This window comes from Macaca thibetana, chromosome 8, assembly GCF_024542745.1.
Source record: "Macaca thibetana thibetana isolate TM-01 chromosome 8, ASM2454274v1, whole genome shotgun sequence".
Taxonomy (NCBI): Eukaryota; Metazoa; Chordata; class Mammalia; order Primates; family Cercopithecidae; genus Macaca; species Macaca thibetana.
The window spans coordinates 104,255,373-104,277,324 of record NC_065585.1 but is presented as its reverse complement, the minus strand read 5'-3'; the positions used below and the strand labels follow the sequence as shown (position 1 = coordinate 104,277,324).

Here is a 21,952-nt window from a genome sequence, read left to right as displayed (position 1 = left end):
ATGAGAATTCCCAGGATTTTCAGATATTGGGGAATTTTGATTCCTGATACATTTTTCATTCTTAAACAGTGTCAGTAAGCTTGTATGAATTTAGTCCTTTCTCTTGGTTTCCATTCTTGAGTTGATGATACAGAGCAACATTCACAATTAACAAAAGTGGTATTTTGATTGTTTTGAAGGTATGTAATAGCAATAAGAATTGTCACTGTGAAAATGGCTGGGCTCCCCCAAATTGTGAGACTAAAGGATACGGAGGAAGTGTGGACAGTGGACCTACATACAATGGCAAGTAATATAGAAGAAAATTAGTGTGATCTCCCAGTGGCCCAAGGCATAAATTGGGCATCCTTGTACCTCTCCCTCATTTCCCACATCAGTTATACATTTAATTATGTTGATTCAGCCTCCTAAATTCCTTTTGACTGTTTCCATTTTTCTCATCCCCATTTATTACTTTCAATTTCTTGCCTGGACATACATCATAGCCTCTTATGTAGGCTCCCTATTTTTCATCTTGCTTCCTTTAATCCATGTTTCACTCCACATTACAGTTTTAGTGTTTTCCTTCAAGAATTCAGTTTTGATTTTGTCAGCGTCTTGCTTTAATTCAGTGTGTTTGCATTGCTACTAGAATGAAGTCCACAACTCCTTAACATGGCTTAAATGCCCTGCATGACTTGCCCCAGCTTACCTTTCCAGCCTCATTTCACTGTGCTGAAGACATATTGTAACTTCTTTGATTTCCTCTACTAGACTACTATCTTTTACCTGTGGGCTTTCATACCATATTATTTTCACGTTGTTGGCACTTGGCTAATTGCTATTTAGGCTTCAGATTATACCTCATTTTCTAAAGGAAGTTTCCCCTGGCTGCTTAAATCTGAATTATCATTCCCTTCTATTGCTTTTCTAGTACTGTTAGCACTATCTGTTAGCACTAATTACTATGCTAATTACTGATTTGCCTTTTAAAATTCCCTGATAGACCATGAGCTCCCAGTTTACCGGTATCTTTCTAGTGACATCATATGCTTTTTTTCTCTTGGGTAACTACCAGCTAGAATGACTAGTCATATAGTAGATATATGTTAAGCTTTTAAAGAAACTGCTAAACTGTTTCCCAATGTGGCTGTACCAGTTTACATCCTCACTAGCTGTATATGAGAGCTCCAATTTCCCCACATCCTCTCTAAGCTTTGCTATTGTCAGTCTTTTTAATTTTAGCCATTCCGGTAGGTATGTAGTGGTATTTCAATGTGGTTTTAATTTGCATTTCTCTAATTACTAATGATGTTGAACATCTTTTCTTGTACTTATTTGCCATCTACATATGTTCTTTGGTTATGTGTCTGTTTAAATCTTTTTTCCAGTTTTTAATGGGTTGTCTTAATGAGTTTTGAAAGTTCTTTGCATATCACTGATTCACATATTCAAGTGCTTTATGAAATATGCCTTGTATATATTTTCTCTTAGTCTGCTTACTTTGGGTTTCATTTGTTCTTATTCTAGTTTCTCAAGGTAGAGAATGAGGTCATCTTTTTCTTTTCTGATACAGGCATTTTATTGCTATCAGTTTTCCTCTAATTCATCCCAGAAATTTTGACATGTTATACATCCGTGTTCATTCAGTTCTGAATACCTTCTAATATGCTTTTATTTTTTTCTTTGACTTACAGGTTATTTAGATATGTGCTATTTCTTTTGAAGTATCTGTGGATTTTTTAGTTATCTTAATGTTACTGATTTAAATTTTATTTTACTGTAGCAAGATAACTTATTGTATATGACTTGAATCCTTTTATTTTTTTAAACTTATCTTGTAGCCCAGAATGTGGTTTACTATTACGTATTCTACTATTCTTTGGTGGAATATTCTGTAAGTTATTAGTTCATGTCAGTTAATAGGTAGTCAGATCTTTCATATCCTTACTGATTTTCTGGTCTACTTACTCTGTCAGTTATTGAGAGGAATATTGAGTTCTTTGGCTATAACTGCCAATTTGCCTATTTCTCCTAATAGTTCTATCAATTTTTGCTTTATTTATTATGATGCTCTGTTATTAGGTGCCTAAACACTTAGAATTATTCTATCCTCTTTGTAAATTGACTCCTTTATCCTTATGAAATAGCCTTCTTTTTCCCTAGTAATACTCTCTGCCTTGCAATGAGATATTATTAATACAGCTACTCCAGATTCCTATTAATTAGTCAGCATGGAAAATCTTTTCCCATCCTTTTACTTTTAATTTATTTATATCATGCTATAATAATTAGTGCATATAGTTGGATCTTGCTTTTTATCTAATCTGCCATTCTCTGCCTTTTAATTAAGTTGTTTTGATAATTTATATTTAACTTGATATGTTTATGTTTAAATTTACTGTCTTGATATTTTCTGTCAGTCTGCCTTGTAGTGATATTGTACCACTTCAGTATATTTCCATTTCTCTCATTTTGTGCCATTGTTGTCACATGTTTTACTTCTACTATAAATCCCACAATTCGTTATTATTCATTTTTGAACAGTTGGTTATCTTTCAAAGAGACTTAATACTAGAAAAAGTCTCTATATTTACCCATATAATTACCATTTCTGGTGTTCTTCATTTATGTAAATTTGCATTTTAATCTGATTTAATTTCTGCTTGAAAGATTTCCTTTTACATTTCTTATAATATGGGTGTGCTAGTGACAAATATTTTTAGCTTTTGTACGTCTGAAAAAGTCTTTAATTTGCCTTGCTGCTTGAATGATAATTTAACTGGATAAGAATTTTGGATGAATGTTTTCCTCCCTTTTTACTTCTAAGGATATTCCTTGTCTTCTGACTTGCATTGTTTTTCCTGAAAAATCTGCTGTCATCTTTTTCTTTGTGATGTCTTCTGTATATGTCTTTTTGTAATCTCTGGTTGCTTGTAATTTTTTCTCTTTATCTCTGGTTTTTAGTAATTTCTTATAGTATGCCTTGGGGTACTTGGGATTTTTTGAGCTTTTTGGATCTTTGCTTTTATAGTTTTCTTCAAGTTTGGAAAATGTTTGGCCATCATTTCTTCAAATATTTTTTTCTGTCTTCCTCTTTCTGTCTTCTCATTCAAGTCCTCCAATTTTATGTATATTTGGCTGCTTGGCGTTATTTCACATCTCACTGATTGGCTGTTGATTTTTTATTTTTATTAGTTTTTAAAAATTTTAATTTAACTTTACTTTTTTTGAGACAGAGTCTTGCTCTGTCACCCAGGCTGGAGTGCAGTGGCATGATCTTGGCTCATGGCAATCTCTGCCTCCGGGGTTTAAGCAATTCTCATGCCTCAGCCTCCCGAGTAGCTGGGACTACAGGCGTGTGCCACCACGCCTGGCTAACTTTTGTATTTTTAGTAGAGACAGGGTTTTACCCTGTTGATCAGGCTGTTCTCAAACTCCTGGCCTCAAGTGATCCACCCACCTCAGCCTCTCAAAGTTCTGGGATTATAGGTGTGAGCCAGCACACCTGGTTGGCTGTTGATATTTAAAAATTACTCTTTATTCTCCATGTTTAATTTTGAGTAACTTCTGTTACTCTTCAAGTTCACATTTCTTCTGTGAAGTCTAATTTGCCATTAACTTGATCCAGTGTGTTTTGCATTTTAGACATTATAGTTTTTATTTCTAGAAGTTCCATTTGTTTCTTTTATATATCTTTCATAACTCTACATAAGATGCTCAATCTTTACTTTTTTGAACAAATAGAATACAGTTGTAATAACTACTAATGTCCTTGTCTACTAATTCTGTCATATGGGTAATTTCTCAGTTTTGATATTTTTCCCTCTTTTATTTTCTGCATTTTTGTATGCCTTATAAATTTTTATTAGATGCCAGAAATTGTATATCCTACCTTGTGGGTTATTGGATATTTTTGGATTTCTACTGATGAGGTTTGTACTAGTAGCTTGAGTTACGTCGACATAATTTGATCCTTCTGGGTCTTGTTTTTAAGCTTGTAAGGCAGGACCTGAATAGCATTTAGTCTAGGGCTGATTCTGCTTCATTACTGAGGCAAAACCACTTCTGTTTATGCTGCTCAGTGCCACGTTAATTATGAGGTTTCCCACTGAATTATAGGAGCAAATACTCTTCCTAGTCCTGTTGAGCTGTGGGGCTTATTTCCACCAATCTTTTCACATGGTTCTTTCTCTGGCTTCATATGGTCTCCTTACATGCATATATCCTTCAGCACTGATGCAGATCTTTCAGCTTTTCTCTGTAGCTCCCTTCCCTTTGGTACTTTGCCTAGGAACTCTAGCTGCCTTGCCCTCTTCAGAATACCAGCTCCATCTCTTTAACTGAGGGAGACCACTGGGGTTTGCTTTGGTGCCCACATCCCTCATTAGTGTCTGTTAACTTTCCTTAGATACTAACCTCGGACAATTGTAAGGCTCACCTTATTTTTTCTGCCTCTCAGGGATCATTGCTCTTTGTTGCCTGATGTCCAGTGTCTTGAAAACTGTTATTTCATATATTATGTCTGGTTTTCTGGTTATTTTAGCTGGCAGAGTAAATCTGGTCCCTGTTACTCCACTTTGGCTATAACTGGAAGTCAGGACTATGGATTTTAATGACTGTGTATCATTTCATCCTGTGGATGTGCTGTAACTTCACTTAGCTGTTTTCTGATTATTTGACATTTAGATTGTTTCTAAGATTTTGATAATGCAGTGTTAACATTGTAGTGTACATGTTAATGCTATACATTTTTCCAATTGAAGAGTCAGTTGCCCGTAATGAGGTTAGTTTGAAGAGAATAATCCTTTTTATGGTTTAGGAGTAAAAATTCCTAATAAATCATATACATTCGTATAATGCCACTTAACAGTGCAAAGGTATCAGTTTCAAAATAATCTTGCCAGTGTTGAATGCTTTAATTTAAATTTTGTCTACTCATTAGTAAGTATAAAATGACATACGAAGCTTGCTTTAATTTTTTGTACAGTTGACCCTTGAGCAATGCAAAGATTAGGGGCTCCAACCCCCTGCATAGTTGAAAACCCATATGTAACTTTTGGCTTCCCCAAAACTTAACTACTAATAGTCTATTGTTGACTGGAAGACTTACCAATAACATAAACAGTTGATTACCACAGATTTTGTCTGTTATATGTATTATATACTGTATCATTATAATAAAGCAAGCTAGAGAAAATTTATTAAAATCATAATGAAGAGGAAATATATATACTATTCATTAAGTGGAAGTAGATTATCATAAAGACCTTCATCCTCATCATCTTCCTGTAGAGTAGGCTGAGGAGGAGGAGGAAGAGGAGAGGTTGGTGTCAGGGGTGGTGGAAACACAAGATAGCCTGCATATAAGTGGACCTGCACAGTTCAAACCCACATTGTTCCAGGGCCAACTGTATTTTGATTTTCAGTTGGGATAAATATTGTTTCATATAGTTTTGGGATAAATATTGTTTCATATAACAACTTTTTACAGAAATTTCTGGTTCTTTAACAAACTTAAAATTATGAATCAGTTTACCACTCCTGTTTATATCTACTATATTGTTTCTCAAAAGAACACAGAACAGATAAAATACTTAAAGAATTTGTAAAAGTTCTAATGAAACTTAAAATCTAGAAGGCATGAAAATAAGATTGATAAATTCAACTATACAAAAATAATAAACTTCTCCATGGAGAAAAGCATAGTGCCATAGGTTAAAATGGGGAAAATATTTCCAACTTGTATCATGGACAAAGCTAACCTCTCTAATATTTAAAGAAGTTTTAGAAATTAAGAAGAAAAAAGCAAGAGTCCAGTAGAAAAATAGTCAAAGGACTGAGCAGAAAAAAATAAACAATGTTTCCTTAAGAAAAAAATGAGGCCGGGCGCGGTGGCTCACGCCTGTAGTCCCAGCACTTCAGGAGGCCGAGGAGGACAGATCATGAGATCAGGAGTTGGAGACCAGCCTGGCCAACATAGTGAAACCTGTCTCTACTAAAAATACAAAAAAATTAGCTGAGCGTGGTGGCACATGCCTGTAATCCCAGCTGCTTGGGAGGCTGAGGCAGGAGAATCGCTTGAACCCAGGAGGCAGAGGTTGCAGTGAGCTGAGATCGTGCCATTGCACCAGACTGGGCAACAGGGTGAGACTCCATCTCAGGAAAAGAAAAGAAAAGAAAAAAAATTATCAACTCATAGTATTAAAAAAAGTAAATTAAAATTCTATAAGAGAAAATTTTTCACCTACCAGGTTGGCAAAAATCTGGAAGTTTGGCTCTGTGGGTGAGGCTATGGGGAATTCTTACATATTGCTTGATCTTACAAGCAATAAATTGTAACTATTGAAAGACAAATTGACAATACCTAAAAGAAATGATGAATGCACTTGTTTATTGATATAGCAGTTCTGCTTTAGGGAAATTATTCTGTAGTTATTATACCTACACTCATATGATATGACATATGTACAAGGTTATTCATTATAGCAGTTTTTTTGCTAGTAGCAAAAGATTAGAAAAATAAAAATGTTTATCAGTAGGGTACAAGTTAAATAAACCCTAGAACATCTTCACAATGGAGTTTCGTATAGCTGTATGGAAAACGAGGAGGACCACTATGTTCAGATGAGTGGAAAAAAACTGATGCACCAAATGGTATATAAATAGTATGCTACCTTTTGTGTAAGAAAGTGTTGACAGTAGAAACATATTTTGTTCTTGATTGTTTGTTCAAAGAAATACTGTAAGATTACAGAAGAAACTAATAAAAGTGGTTATTTTTGTGAAGGCAGAAATAAAGTGGGCAGGAATGAACTGTGAGGAACACTTCTCAATGTATTCAATTAATGTCAGTTTGATTTTTGAGTAATGTGAAAATTAATGTAAAGTATTTATAATCATCTAGTATTTTCTGGGTAGTATGAGTTTGGTGACTGTTGATGTAAAATTCTTCTCTCTAGAAATGAATACTGCATTGAGGGATGGACTTCTGGTGTTCTTCTTCTTAATTGTTCCCCTTATTGTCTGTGCTATTTTTATCTTCATCAAGAGAGATCAACTGTGGAGACGCTACTTCAGAAAGAAGAGATCACAAACATATGAGTACTTAGATTTTTTTCTTTTAATTCCTATATTAAATATATACATATATTTTCTGAGACAGAATCTTGACTTCCCTGGGCTCAGGTGATTCTCTCTGCCTCAACCTTCCAAGTAGTTGGGATTACAGGTGTGCCACCACACCCAGTTAATTTTTGTATTTTTTTTGTAGAGATGGGGTTTCGCCATGTTGCCCAGGCTGGTCTTGAACTTTTTGAAGCCATCCATCTGCCTCAGCCTCCCAAAGTGCAGGGATTACTGGAGTGAGCTTCCACGCTCTGCCTATATTAAATAATTTATAAAGTGTTAATGCTGATAGTCATATCACCAGAGATTGGTAATCCTCTAAAATAGGGTTGTAAGTTATTTCTCTGACCTTTCGACATGATTAGCATGGGTTGAAAGGTGGTGGTGACCAAGCCGCCTCTCTTAAGGGGAGGAGAAAGGATTATGTTGGTCAGCCTTTAGGCTGCTGAAAGTGGCCCTCAGAGTTCATTTTGCTTAACACCAATTTCTGATAGAGGAGTAAGTAGATACTTCCTATCATACTTCCAACTGACCAGTCTATGCATAATTCCCCCATCTGCATTTTTGAAGTTTGAGTTCCATAACTACAGCTATCTTTCATACATCTCCACTGCACTGATTTGCTGTCACCTCAGCATGTCTAAAACTTACCTGTTACCTTTCCAGCCAATCCATTCACTACCCTTGTATTTCCTAATTTTTAAAATGACTACTTGGCAACCTGAGAATATGCTTTTACTCTTCTCTGATTTTAGGAAGACTTGAGAAAAGTTAGGGAACATTGGCCTCATTGACCACATTTCGCAATTTCTTAAAATTTAAGTTTAATTATAAAATGTGGTTAGTAATGCTTTCTAATACCATAAGGATTAAAAATATGTGAAAGCTGTTAAAATGACATAAAATTTTTAACTGTATCATGATTATCATCCCCACCACTACCAACATCATTATTCTGTATTTGGGAAAATGCAAAATGTGTGTAATATTTCATATAGAAATGTTTTAATCTTAATTTAGATCAAAAGTAATTGTATCTTTCAGGTCAGATGGCAAAAATCAAGCAAACCCTTCTAGACAGCCAGTGAGTGTTCCTCGACATGTTTCACCGGTGACACCTCCCAGAGAAGTTGTAAGTATAAAATGAAAAATTATTTTTCTTTATTGTATTAAAGGATCAAATGCTTAAAGATTAAAAACTAAGTTATGTAGATATAGCTAGAAACATAGATACCTTCTTAAGAATTCAAGAGTATTGTATGTGGTCGCTGAGTTTTTTTGTTTTTGTTTTTGAGACAGTCTTGCTCTGTTGCCCAGGGTGGGGTACGGTGGCATAATTTGCATCTCATTGCAACCTCTGCCTCCCAGGTTCAAATGATTGTCATGCCTCAGCCTCCCAAGTAGCTGGAATTACAGGTGTGTACCACCACGCCTGGCTAATTTTTGTATTTTTCATAGAGACGGGGTCTCACCACATTGGCCAGGCTGGTCTTGAACTCCTGACCTCAAATGATCCACCCGTCTTGGCCTCCCAAAGTGCTGGGATTACAGGTATGAGCCACTGTGCCCTGCCCCCTGAGTTTTTTAAAGGAAAACCAGCAGAGTCCTTCGCTCAGAGGACACAGAAAAAGACAGCTGGACATTAGGAATGCCTTGCCTAGCAACCAGGATTGGGAAATGACATGGGACCTATGCTATCACTACTTTTTTCTATGTCTGCTCTTTTCCTATTTTCAATACCTGTCTCCATCTCCCTATGGGATGTTACAAAGACCTTGGTGCTGAGCTATTGGATTGGCCTAATTGTCTCAGCTGTAGGACTGATAGTCACTGTTCCTGCAAGTGAGGAACAGTGTTTAGATCAGTGTTTAGATGAGGGAGTGTTTAGATCATGACACACTTTTACTGATCTGCATATATCCCTAAGCAATATGTAATTTTTAAATCTGTTTTAAAACTTTTAAGAACGTTTTATTTGATAATTTGCACATATATCTGCAACCTGCTTTTCCCCTTAATCTCATGTTGTGATTTATCTCTATCAATGGATATAGCTGTGATTCATTCATTTTCACTGTTGATTAGAAATCTTTCTTCATTTTTTAATACACACACACACACACACACACACACACACACACACACACAGAGAGAGACACAGAATCTCCCTATTCTACCCCCTTTTCCTTTATAAAAAGGAGCCAAAATTGTTATGCCCTTTCTCCTCTTAACCATATATCTTGGAGATTTTTCCACGTCATTATGTATACAGGATGGCCACATAGGCCCTATGTATGCTAGTTCAAAATTATCTGTATACTTTTCTTCATCATTGGCATATATGTATATATTTCTTATTTGATTTTGGCAAAATATATATAAAATTTGCCATTTTAACCATTGTTTTCAAGATGTTTTTTGTAAATTTAACAGTAGTGGTAAAAAAAAAACCAAACACTAATATTTACCATCTTAACAATTTTTACATGTATAGTGCAATACTCCTAAGAATATTTACCTATGTTTTCTTTTAGTAGTTTTATAGTTTCAGGTCTTCTGTTTAAATCTTTAATCCAGTTTGAGTTGATTTTGGTATATGGTATGAAATACCAGTTCATTTTCATTTTTCTCCATGTGGATATGAAGTTGTCCCAACACTATTAATTGAAGTGACTGTCCCTTCTTCATTGTGTATTCTTGGCACCTTTGTTGAAGATTAGCTGACCATAAATTTGTGGATTTGGGGTTCTCTGTTATGTTTGTCTTTATGTCTATTTTATGCCAGTAGTATGCTGTTTTAATTAGTACAGCTTTGCAGTGTATTTTAGAATTTGGCAATGTGTTGCTTCCAGCTTTGTTCTTTTTGCTCAAGATTGGTTTAGTGATTCTGGGTCTTTTGTGATTCCATATGAATTTTAGGATTTTTTTCATTGTTATGAAAATTGTCATTGGAATATTAATAGGTATTGTATTGAATCTGTAGTTTGCTGTGGTTATTTTAATATTAATTCTTCCAGTCAGTGAGTATGGGATATCTTTTCATTTATTTATGTCTTCAATTCCTTTCATCAGTGTTTTATAGGTTTCTTTGTACAGATGTTTATTTTGGGGGTTAAATTTATTCCTATTTTATTTATGTATGTATTTTTGCTGTCATTCTAAATGGAATTTTTTTTCTGGATTTCTTTTTCGGATAGCTTGTTGTAGTGTATAGAAATGCTACTGATTTTCATATGTTGATTTTGTATTATGCAACTTTACTGAATTTATTTAACAGTTTTTTGGTTGACTCTTTAGGGTTTTCTATATAAAAGACCATGTCATCTGCAAACAAGGACAGTTTTACTTCTTTCTTTCCAATTTCGATGTCTTTTATTTCTTTTTCTTGCCTAACTGCTCTGGCTAGAACTTCTAGTACTATATTGAGTAGAAGTGGTAGGAGTGGACTTTCTTGTCTTATTCCTGATCTTAGAGGAAAAGCTTTCAGTTTTTCATTGTTCAGTATGATGTTAGTTGTGGGCTTGTGATGTATGGCCTTTATTGTGCTGAGGTTCATTATTTCTTTCTTTCTTTTTGTTTTTGAGATAGAGTCTCGCTCTGTCACCCAGGCTGCAGTGCAGTGGCATGATCTTGGCTCACCGCGACCTCTTCCTCACAGGTTCAAGTGATTTTCCTGCCTCAGCCTCCTGAGTAGCTGGGATTACAGGCATGTGCCACCCTGCCCAGCTAATTTTTATATTTTTAGTAGAGAGACAGGGTTTTGCCATATTGGCCAGGCTGGTCTTGAACTCCTGACCTCAGGTGATCCACTTGCCTCGGTCTCCCATAGTGCTGGGATTACAGGCATGAGCCACCATGCCTGGCCCAGTTTATTCTTTGTATACAAATTTGTTGAGAGTTTTTATCATGAAAGAATGTTGAAATTTGTCAAATGCTTATCCCTCATTTCTTAAAATGATCACATGGTTTTTGTTATGTTTATGTTCTTCTGTTTTTTGTTGTGTAGCATATTTATTGATTTGAGTGTGTTAAACTATCCTTGCGTCCCCAGAATACATCTCACTTGGTTATTGGGAAATATCCTTTTATGTGCTGCTGAATTCAGTTTGCTAGTATTTTGTTGAAGATGTTTGCATCTATGTTCATAAAGGATATTGGCCTGTAATTTTCTTTGCTTGTGGTGTCCTTGTCTGGCTTTGTTTTCAGGGTAATGCTGGCCTTGTAAAATGAGTTTGGAAATGTTCCTTCCTCTTCAAGTGTTGGGAAGAGTTTGAGAAGGATTGCATTAGTTCTTCTTTAAATGTTTGGTAGAATTCAGCTGTGAATTTATCAGGTCCTGAGTTTCTTTGATGGGAGACTTTTTAAAGTTACTAATTCAGTCTCCTTACTTATTATTGATCTTTTCAGATTTTTTATTTCGTCTTGATTCAATTTTCATATGTTGTATGTTTCTAGGAATTTATTTTTTTCTAGGTTCAGTTTGTTGGTGTATGATTGTTCATAGCAGTCTCTTATAAAACTTTGTATTTCTGTGGTATCAGCTGTAATGTCTCCTCTTTCATTTCTGATTTTATTTGATTCTTCTTTCTTGTTTTCTTAGTCTACTTAGTGGTGTGTTAATTTTATTTATCTTTTCAAAAAACCGACTCTTAGTTATATTGATTCTGTTAACACTATTTTTCCAGTGTTTCATTCATTTTTGCTCTGATCTTTGCTGTTCCCTTTCTTCTACTAACTTTAGGCTTAGATTGTTCCTCTTTTTCTAGGTCTTGAGGTGTAACATTAGGTTGTTTATTTGAGATTTTTAAAAAAAATGCAGGCACTTATTGGTATAGACTTGCTATAAACTTCCCTCTTAGAACTGCTTTTTCTGTGTTGCGTACATTTTGTTATGTTGTGTTTCTATTTTTATTGTCTCAAGATTCAGTTTGTTTCTTGGTACACATTGGGGATTGGTTCCAGGACCCCCACATATAGCCCAATCTGTCTATCCTCAAGTCATGCTGTTGGCCCTGCAGAACCCACATATAGGAAAAGTTGGCCGTCTATATATGTGGGTCATGAATACTGTATTTTCAGTCTGTGTTTGATTGAAAAAAATCTGCATATAGATGTACCTGTGCAGTTCAAATCTGTGTTGCTTAAGTGTCAGCTGTATTTTAAAATATTTCTTGTTATCTGCTATTGACCAAGTGGTTGTTTAGGAGCGTGTTGTTTAATTTTCCTGTATTTGTGAATTTTCTAAAATTCCTTCAGTTACTGATTTTGAGTCCTAATATTGTAGTTGGAAAAGGTACTTGATGTCAGTCTTTTAAAATTTGTTAAGGCTGGTTTTGCAGCTTGACATATTATCTGTCCTGGAGAATGTTCTGTGTGCATTTAAGAAGAATGTGTATTCTGCTTCTGTTGGATGGAATATGTTTGTTAGATCAGTTTTTTTAAAGTCTAGTTTGAGTCAAATGTTTTCTTACTGAGTTGTTGTCTGGATGATCTATCTGTTGTTGAAAGTGAAGTATTGAAGTTTCCTACTAGTATTGGGTTGCTATTTAGCTCTCCCTCCAGATTAATTAATATTTGCTTTATATATTTAGGTACTCTAAATTGGCTGCATATGTATTCAGTTGTGATATCCTTGTGATGAATCGACCCCTTTACCATTAATGCCCTTTTTCATCTCTGTTTTTAATGTTTTTGATGTTACATCATTCTGTCTGATGTAAATATTGCTATCCTTGTTCTCTTGGTTTCCATTTGCACAGAATACTTACTCATATTTAAAGGAATTACTGATAGGTAAGGACTTAATATTGCTATTTTGTTTTTGACCCTTCCTTCTTCCCTTGCTGCCTTTTGTATTTCTTTTTAATTAAAAACAATTATGGATACATAAGAGTTGCACATATCACATGGGGTACATGTGATATTTTGAAACAAGCATACGGTGTGTAATGATCAAAGCAGGGTAATTGGGATAGTCATCACCTCAAGGATTTATAATTTCTATGTTAGGAACATTCCAACTCTACTCTTTTAGCTATTTTGAAATATACAATAATTTTTTTTGTAGTAATATTTTGATTCTCATTTTCCTTTGTGCATATTCTATAGTACATATACTGTGGTATCTTTGCAGTTACATAAAATATTTTATAAATGTATAGCAATCTATTTTAAACTGATAACTTCAATCACAAAAACTCTACCCCTTTATATTTCTTCTTCTTCCACTTTATGTAATTGATGACACAAAATTACCTCTTTTTATATTGCTTATCATTAACACAGATTCATTACTTTTTATGCTATGCTTTTAACATTCTAACAAGATTTAAAAGTGATTTTCACACTTACAGTACTACAGAATTCTCTACTTGTCTATACGCTTACCTTTATTATCGAGTATTTTATTTTCATATGGCTTTGTGTTGCTATTTATTTTCCTTTCTCTTCACCTTTTTTGCTCCTCTGCCACTTTGATTTTGAGTATACTGTCTTTGAGTCCACTGATACTTTCCTCTACCTCATCGTGTTTGTTGTTGAATCCTTCCAGTGAATCTTTCAATTTAGCATTACAGTTTTCAGCTCCAGAATTGCTGTTTCGTTCTTCTTTATAGTTCCTATCTCTTTGTTGATATTCTCATTTTGTTCATACATCATTTTCCTGATTTATTTTAGTTGTCTCTCTGCATTCTCTTTTAATTTTTTGAACATCATTATGATGGTCATTTTTGAATTCTTTGGTAATTTATATATATCTGTTTCCTTAGGGTCAGTTTCTGGAAATTTAGTTTGTTCCTTTAAATGTGCCGTGTTTCTCTTTCTTTGTATTATTTGTCATTTATTGTTGGGATTTTGGCATTTGAAGAATGAGCTGCCTTTCCCAGATTTTGCAGCCTTGTTTTATACAAGGAGGACTTATGCTACTCAGCCTGGCTAGAGATTCTGGAAGCCTTTCAAAACTTTTTTTTTTTTTTTTTTTTTGGAGACAGAGTCTTTCTCGGTTGCCCAGGCTGGAGTGCAGTGGTGCCATCTCGGCTCATTGCAACCTCCGCCTCCTGCAACAAGCGATTCTCCTGCCTCAGCCTCCTGAGTAGCCGGGACTATAGGTGTGTACCACCACTCCCAGCTAATTTTTGTATTTTTTAGTAAAGAGGGGGTTTCACCATATTGGCCAGGCTGGTCTTGAACTCCTGACCTTGTGATCCGCCTGCCTTGGCCTCCCAAAGTGCTGGGATTACAGCGTGAGCCACCACGCGTGGTCTGTTGTCTAGTATTTTAAATCTTTTTAAAAACTTCTACAATATAAATATGACTATTGAATTATGAAATGTTTATTTAGGTTTGTGAGACCATACACCAATTAAATTAATTGTTAAGAGGATGGACTGTGAGCCAGACTGCCCAATTTGAGTACTGCCTTTGTCACTTTATAAGCTGTGACTTTAGGCAAGATTCTCAAACTCTCTCTGTACTTGTTTCCTCATCTGTAAAATAATAATAATAATAGTACTAATCACAAATGACTTTTGTGAAAATCAGAGGGATTCGTATGTGTGGAGCACTGAGAAGTGCATGTGGCACATGTGAAATGCTCTATGAGCTTTAGCTATTTTCCCATGTGTTCATTGTCTGCTTTCAACCTTATTGAATCTCAGCTTATTTTTCTGGTATTTAGCGAAGGTATTTTGGTAGTAAATTCTCTGTTTTTGTCTTTTCAGAATGTGTTTGGCTGACAGCGGTTTTTTTTTTTTTCTAAGAACTTTAAAGAGACTATATTTTAACATCTTTTGTTGCAATTTAAACATTGTCTGTTATTCTAATGTCTGCTGTAGATGATATCTTTTCCATGTGGCTTTTTCTTCTGTATCTTTAGACTAGTTGGTGTAGATGTGGACTTTAAAAAACTCTTTTGCCAATAAATAGACTTCCTGAGTTGATTTACGTTTTTCAATTCTAGCAAATTCTTAGCAATTATTTCTTTTTTTTTTTTTTTTTTTTTTTTTTTGAGACGGAGTCTCGCTGTGTCTCCCAGGCTGGAGCGCAGTGGCGTGATCTCGGCTCACTGCAAGCTCCGCCTCCCGGGTTCACGCCATTCTCCCACCTCAGCCTCCCGAGTAGCTGAGACTACAGGCGCCCGCCACCTCGCCCGGCTAGTTTTTTGTATTTTTAGTAGAGACGGGGTTTCACCATGTTAGCCAGGATAGTCTCGATCTCCTGACCTCGTGATCCACCCGCCTCGGCCTCCCAAAGTGCTGGGATTACAGGCTTGAGCCACCGCGCCCGGCCAGCAATTATTTCTTTATTGCTTCTGTCTCATTATCTGATTACCTCTTTCACGCATTTCTTGCATGTTAGACTTTTTACTATCTCTCTGTTTCTTAACCTCTCTTTGCTATTTCCAGTATTCTTGTGTATTCCATTCTGATTATATTGGATCTACCTTCTATTCACTGTCTCTACTAAACTATGCCAAATCTTCTCCTTAACCAACTCATTGAATGTCTAATTTCACTAGTTTTATAGTACATTTCATTCCTGTAGTTCTACTTAGTTCTGTTTCGAATCTGCCTGGTTATTTGTGATTGTTTGTTATAGTTTTATTATCTATTTTAAAGCTTTTATTTATTAAAGCATATTCAAACACCTACTTTATGTGGTGTATCTGGTCATTTTAATATGTATGCCCTTGGTGGGTTCTCAGGTTTGTTATTTCTGCTGACTTTCATGATGGCTTATTTCTTAGTGCACTTGTGATGTTGATTGTAAACTCACATTCTTTGGAACTTTATATTGGAAAAAATATATTTGAGTCCTGAATTATTGTGGTTTTCTACCGAGAGTATTTTTCTTTGCCGGATGCTTGGGGCATAGTCAGTCTTTGATGTCTTTAAACTGAAATTTTTGTTGATTTTTTTTTTTTGACAACACAAATATTATAAACTCTGGTCCCCAAACTCTTATGAGGATGAGTGTGGAGACTGTTTTATAAGTTCCCCGTCTATTAGCAGGGGCAGTATCATCACAGGCCTTCCTTGAGGCAGGTATTTATTTTTCTAGTTAACCCATGGGGATATAACCTTTCGTATGTCTAGGCTTTGTATAGGGCCTTGTATTCACCATTCCATCCTGCTCAGGCCCTGGCTTTTCGTCCTTTATCTATGGGTTACTGAAAATGCATACTGCTGCCTGCCAAGGATAGGAAGATGTTCACAGGATGAAGGCAACTCCGTTGTTTGGACTCTTTCATACCTTCTTGGTTTTTTTTTGGCCTGTAAGATGTTTCTTACTTCCCACCAACCCAGCCAAGTGTTTCAAAATACCTTTTAAATATTTTAGGCAGCATTTTAGGTGTACTGTACTGGGAAGTTTTCTCTGGATATTTGGTCTACTCTTTGCAAGAAGTGAACATGTACTTCATTCTTTTTAATGACTGTATACTGTTCCCTCTTATAAATTTACCAGAAATTTAAAAACAGGTTGTTTCCAGTCTTATACCATAAAAAAATGTGACACTAAGCCTCCTTGTAAATAGATCTTTGCATATATTAAAAAATATACGTCAAATAAATGCCAAAAAAGTTTTTAAAATTTTAAAATTTTATTTTTAATTGGCAAATCATAGTTGTGTACGTTTATGGGGTACAGCATGATGTTTTATGTAAACAATGTGGAAATGATTAAATCAAGCTAATTAACATATCCAGCACCTTGCTTGCTTGTAATCTTTAGCTTGTTTTCATTAATTTATATTTAATTGACAAATAATAATTGTGTATATTTTGGGATATGGTGTGATTTTTTTTTTTTTTTTTTTTTTTTTTTGAGATGGAGTCTCACTCTGTTGCACAGGCTGGAGTGTAGTGGCGTGATCTTGGCTCATTGCAACCACTGCCTCCCGGGTTCAAGCAATTCTTCTGCCTCACCCTCCCGAGTAGCTGGAATTACAGGCCTGTGCCATCATGCCTGGGTGATTTCTTTGTAGAGACGGGGTTTTGCCATGTTGGCCAGCCTGGTCTTGAACTACTGACCTCATGTGATCCACCTGCCTCAGCCTTCAAAAGTGTTGCGATTACAGGCATGAGCCACCATTCCTGGCCACAATGTGATGTTTTGGTCTATGTATACCTTGTTGTAGGATTCAGTCAAGCTAATTCTCATACCCATCACCTCACCACGTTGTCATTCCAAAAGTGGACTGGATCCCTTTGGAGTGCTGCTCCTATGGCTTGTGGAAAGGGATGGAGACATTTTGTTGCATTTTTCACCAATTTTCACAGTACATATAAATCATTCTGTGGTGAAAAAAATTGCAGATGATAGACCACCTGTTCTGTGGTAGAAGCCAGAGGGTGCTCAAAGTCTTCACCACCACTGTGCATTCTCTGCCAGTCATAGAACTTTAGGAGTAGATAGTAAAAAACATAGAACTTTTAACAGTAGATAGTAAAGAACATCTTGGTCAAGATCACTTCATTATTGATTTAGTAATTCCATCTGATCTTTCCTAACGTCTTCTAACACAATGTGATATGTGAAAAATATTACTTTTACTTTCTTATTTGAGGCTAAGTCATACAGTTTCACTTTGTTGTAAACTTCAGCTACTTCATCAAGGAAGAATATAATGAATTCCAAAATCAAGGATTCTAGCTGAGTGGTATTTATAGTATTAGTTAGATACTGTATAGGTTTGGCAATACATTTTGGAAGATTTTATTTAAAATACATTGACATAGGAAATAGGTTACCTTTTAACTAATACAGTTGGTTTGAAGCAAGATCATAGCACTTTGGTATTACTGAATTAAAAAAAAATACCTTAAAAGAATTAAGTATTCCACATTTAGTGGTAAAGATATGTCAAATAAGCAAAATATTTTATAGCATTATAACGCTATAATTCACAGCATTATAAATAAATACAGGTTGAGCACCCCTAATCTGAAAATCCAAAATGCTCCAAAACCCAAAACTTTCTGAGCACCAACATGATGCCACGGGTGGAAAATTCCACACCTGACCTAATGTGACGAGTTGTAGTCAAAATGCACTGTTGAGTACTTATATGTGAATAAATCTAAGAAAATGATTGCTTACCAGTAGTATATAAATTCAGAGTCAGGAGTGATGGTGATAACAAACAACCACAGATTGTCCACATGAGGGGCTGAGAGAGTGACACCTTTGCTTTCTGATGACTCAGCATACACAGACATTGTTTTATGCACAAAATTATTTAAAATATTGTATAAAATTACCCTGAGGTTATATGTATGAGGCCTGTATGAAACATCAATGACTTTTCTGTTTAGACATAGATCCCATCCCCAAAATAACTGATTATGTATGTGCAAATATTCCAAAATTGGAAAAAAATCTGAAATTTGAATCTCTTCTGGCTTTAAGCATTTCCATTAAGGAATATTCACCTGTAGTCTGTTTATTGATTTTAAATATAGAGATTTCTTTTATGTAGAAATCATATTTATGAGCACATAGTGGTAATAACCTTATTATATTTTTCTTTTTAGCCTATATATGCAAACAGATTTCCAGTACCAACCTATGCAGCCAAGCAACCTCAGCAGTTCCCATCAAGGTCAGAAGAAAATTTGCTTAGATTTTTTTGACCAGAATAAAACCTAGGGGTTAATGTCTAATAATTTCCCCTGTATTTTAGTGTAATTTAGTGAAAGGTATTTATTGTCAACAGTTTACAAGAACATGATTTGCAGAAAGGTTTTAAAATAACTTTTATATAAATTTTATCATATTGGTACAGGGTCAAAATGAAATATTAAAGAAGCTTGAGCAAGGCATAGATTCTGCTGCCACAGCTTTCATGTGCCTAAGATTTAGAAGCAAGAGCCTTTGAGGTAACCAGCAGTTGGAAACCAGATGGGTTAGAACAGCCTTCCTGTCAAAAACAGCTAAAAAAGCTGGACAATATAAGAAAATATGTGTTTGAAGGCATAGAAGACTAAAGAAGTGAGGAATTGTGGGGGTAAGGTCAGGAGAGGAAGGAAAGCTAGAAATGGCCCCAGCTTTGGGGGCCACTTTTCCTTCCTAAATGAGTTTACCTGTTCTGACAATAGACAGGCTAGGAAGCTGAGGAGAGCGTTCTACAAACTCACAGGGCAGATTGGACAAAATTTGGAATCCTGCCAAAGAGGAGGCACCTTAGCAAACATCTCAGGTTCTGTGCTGGGACCCAGAAGTAAGAGTGGACTAGACCTTCAACTGATTTCTACAATTTCTTATGTTTTGCTCATGATCAAAAAAAGCCAAATGTAAAAGAAAATATGACTAAAACCAAAAAACAATAGGCCATAGAAACAGACTGAGAGGGTATCCAGTAAATAGACATGGACTTTAAAATAACTATGATGTCATGGAATTAAAAGTCAGTATTGAGAATTTCACCACAGAACTAAAAACTTAAAGAATCAATGCAAATTCTAGAACTGAAAAACACAAGAACTGAAATGACTCAATGGATGGGCTTAAAATCATCAGAAAGGAAGATAATTTATTACTTCATTTTGTATTACATAAAATGCATATGACCCTCCCATCCCCCAAAAGTCTTTCAAATTACAATTGCATTGTAACTCTGAGGACTATCTTCATATGTAATCTTTATTATACAGTAAGAATACATTGAAATCCAACTGAGGATCAGGGGAAGAGTATATAAATTATGAGGGAGACATTCACCAGGTAGTGTTCTAGTGTGTTATTGGAGTAGAGGTGTACTAGAATTGGATGATGAGGTTAGGAGAGGCTGTCCACAGGTGGAAGTATGAGGTTTGAGATGGACACCTGGTGTAGAAGTCATAATACTTTTAATTCTCAGAGTGGATCTCATGTTGAGGGAGCTATAAACAGCTAGGTTTACACCTAGCAGTAATTTGCTGCCCTCAGATTCTAACGGCACAGGCAAGTGCTTGATCACTTGGTGTCTTTTACAGTTTATCTTTACCATTTCATGTGCTTTTTTTTTTTTTTTTTTTTTGAAAAAACATGTAAACTAGAAACTTCATACAACATTGTTGATTATGGAGTAATATTATTTAAAGTAGTTATTCCATTTTAGACTCTAATTGGAGCCCTTTAGCCATTGAATATCACCTTAATACTGATCTCAGAATGTAAAGTACCCTTTCCTATTGTCAGAGATGTTGAGGATGGTGTTATGTTGAGCTTGTAATGAATATGGCATTATTTCACCCAGTCTAAACACGCTATTAACTATCTCTTTTCCCCTCACAGGCCACCTCCACCACAACCGAAAGTATCATCTCAGGGAAACTTAATTCCTGCCCGTCCTGCTCCTGCACCTCCTTTATATAGTTCCCTCACTTGATTTTTTTAACCTTCTTTTTGCAAATGTCTTCAGGGAACTGAGCTAATACTTTTTTTCCTTGATGTTTTCTTGAAAAGCCTTTCTTCCTGTTGAAACTATGAATGAAAACAAAATACCACAAAATAGACTTTACTAACACAGAAAAACAGAAACTGATTGTGAGAGTTGAGAAATACAAGGAAATTCAGTAAAGCCAGGGAATTTACAATAACATTTCCGTTTCCATCATTGAATAAGTCTTATTCAGTCATCAGTGAGGTTAATGCACTAATCATGGATTACGTTATTTTGAACATGTTATTGCAGTGATTCTCAAATTAACTATTGGTGTAAGATTTTTGTCATTATGTGTTTAAATGTTATTCTGAATTTTTTACCTTAGTTATCATTAATGTAGTTCCTGATTGAACATGTGATAATCTAATACCTGTGAAAACTGATTAATCAGCTGCCAATAATATCTAATATTTTTCATCATGCACGAATTAATAATCATCATACTCTAGAATCTTGTCATTCACTACATGAATAAGCAAATGTTGTCTTCAAAAGAATGCACAAGAACCACAATTAAGATGTCACAATATTTTGAAAGTACAAAGTATACTAAAAGAGGGTGTGTGTATTCACACACAGTTACTCGCTTCCATTTTTATGACCTTTCAACTATAGATAATAACTCTTAGAGAAACTAATTTAATATTAGAATTTCTATTATGAATCATGTTAAAGCATGACATTCTTTCACAATAGCACTATTTTAAATAAATTATAAGCTTTAAGGTACGAAGTATTTAATAGATCTAATCAAATATGTTGTTGATTCATGGCTATAATAAAGCAGGAACAATTATAAAAACTTCAATCAATTGAACTGTTACAAAACCACTTGAGAATTTCATGAGCACTTTAAAATCTGAACTTTCAAGCTTGCTATTAAATCATTTAGAATGTTTACATTTACTAAGGTGTGCTGGGTCATGTAAAATATTAGGCACTAATATTTTCATAGAAATTAGGCTGGAGAAAGAAGGAAGAAATGGTTTTCTTAAATATGTACAAAAAAGTTACTGTGGTATCTATGAGTTATCATCTTAGCTGTGTTAAAAAGGAATTTTTACTGTGGCAGAAATGGTATGGATAGTAAAATTTTAAGCACTAAAATTTTTTTCATAACCTTTCATAATAAAGTTTAATAATAGGTTTATTAACGGAATTTCATTAGTTTTTTAAAAGTGTTTTTGGTTTGTGTATACATACATATACAAATACAACATTTACAATAAATAAAATACTTGAAATTCTCTCTCTTGTGTCTCCTACTAGCTTCCTACTCAACTATTTATAATCTTATTAATTAAAAAGTTATAATTTTAAATAAAAATTCTAGTCAAACTTTTATAGATATTATCTCACTAATTGTCGGACTTTTGCCAAAGTGTGCACAGTGGCTTTTGGAAAACAGATTAGTTTTGAAGA

At 34.9% G+C, this 21,952-nt stretch overlaps 1 protein-coding gene across 1 annotated transcript in view; it reads left to right on the top strand.

Annotated features, from left to right (window-relative positions):
- ADAM9 (ADAM metallopeptidase domain 9) overlaps positions 1-21,779 on the top strand; it is a 113,066-nt gene extending 91,287 nt beyond the window's left edge. Inside the window, exons 18-22 of the mRNA XM_050801305.1 lie at positions 180-285; positions 6,942-7,083; positions 8,152-8,239; positions 18,639-18,706; positions 20,380-21,779. Of these exons, the coding sequence (XP_050657262.1) occupies positions 180-285; positions 6,942-7,083; positions 8,152-8,239; positions 18,639-18,706; positions 20,380-20,473 (498 nt within the window). The 3' untranslated portion in view covers positions 20,474-21,779. The remainder of the gene's footprint in view (positions 1-179; positions 286-6,941; positions 7,084-8,151; positions 8,240-18,638; positions 18,707-20,379) is intronic.
- The last annotated feature ends 173 nt before the right edge of the window (positions 21,780-21,952 follow it).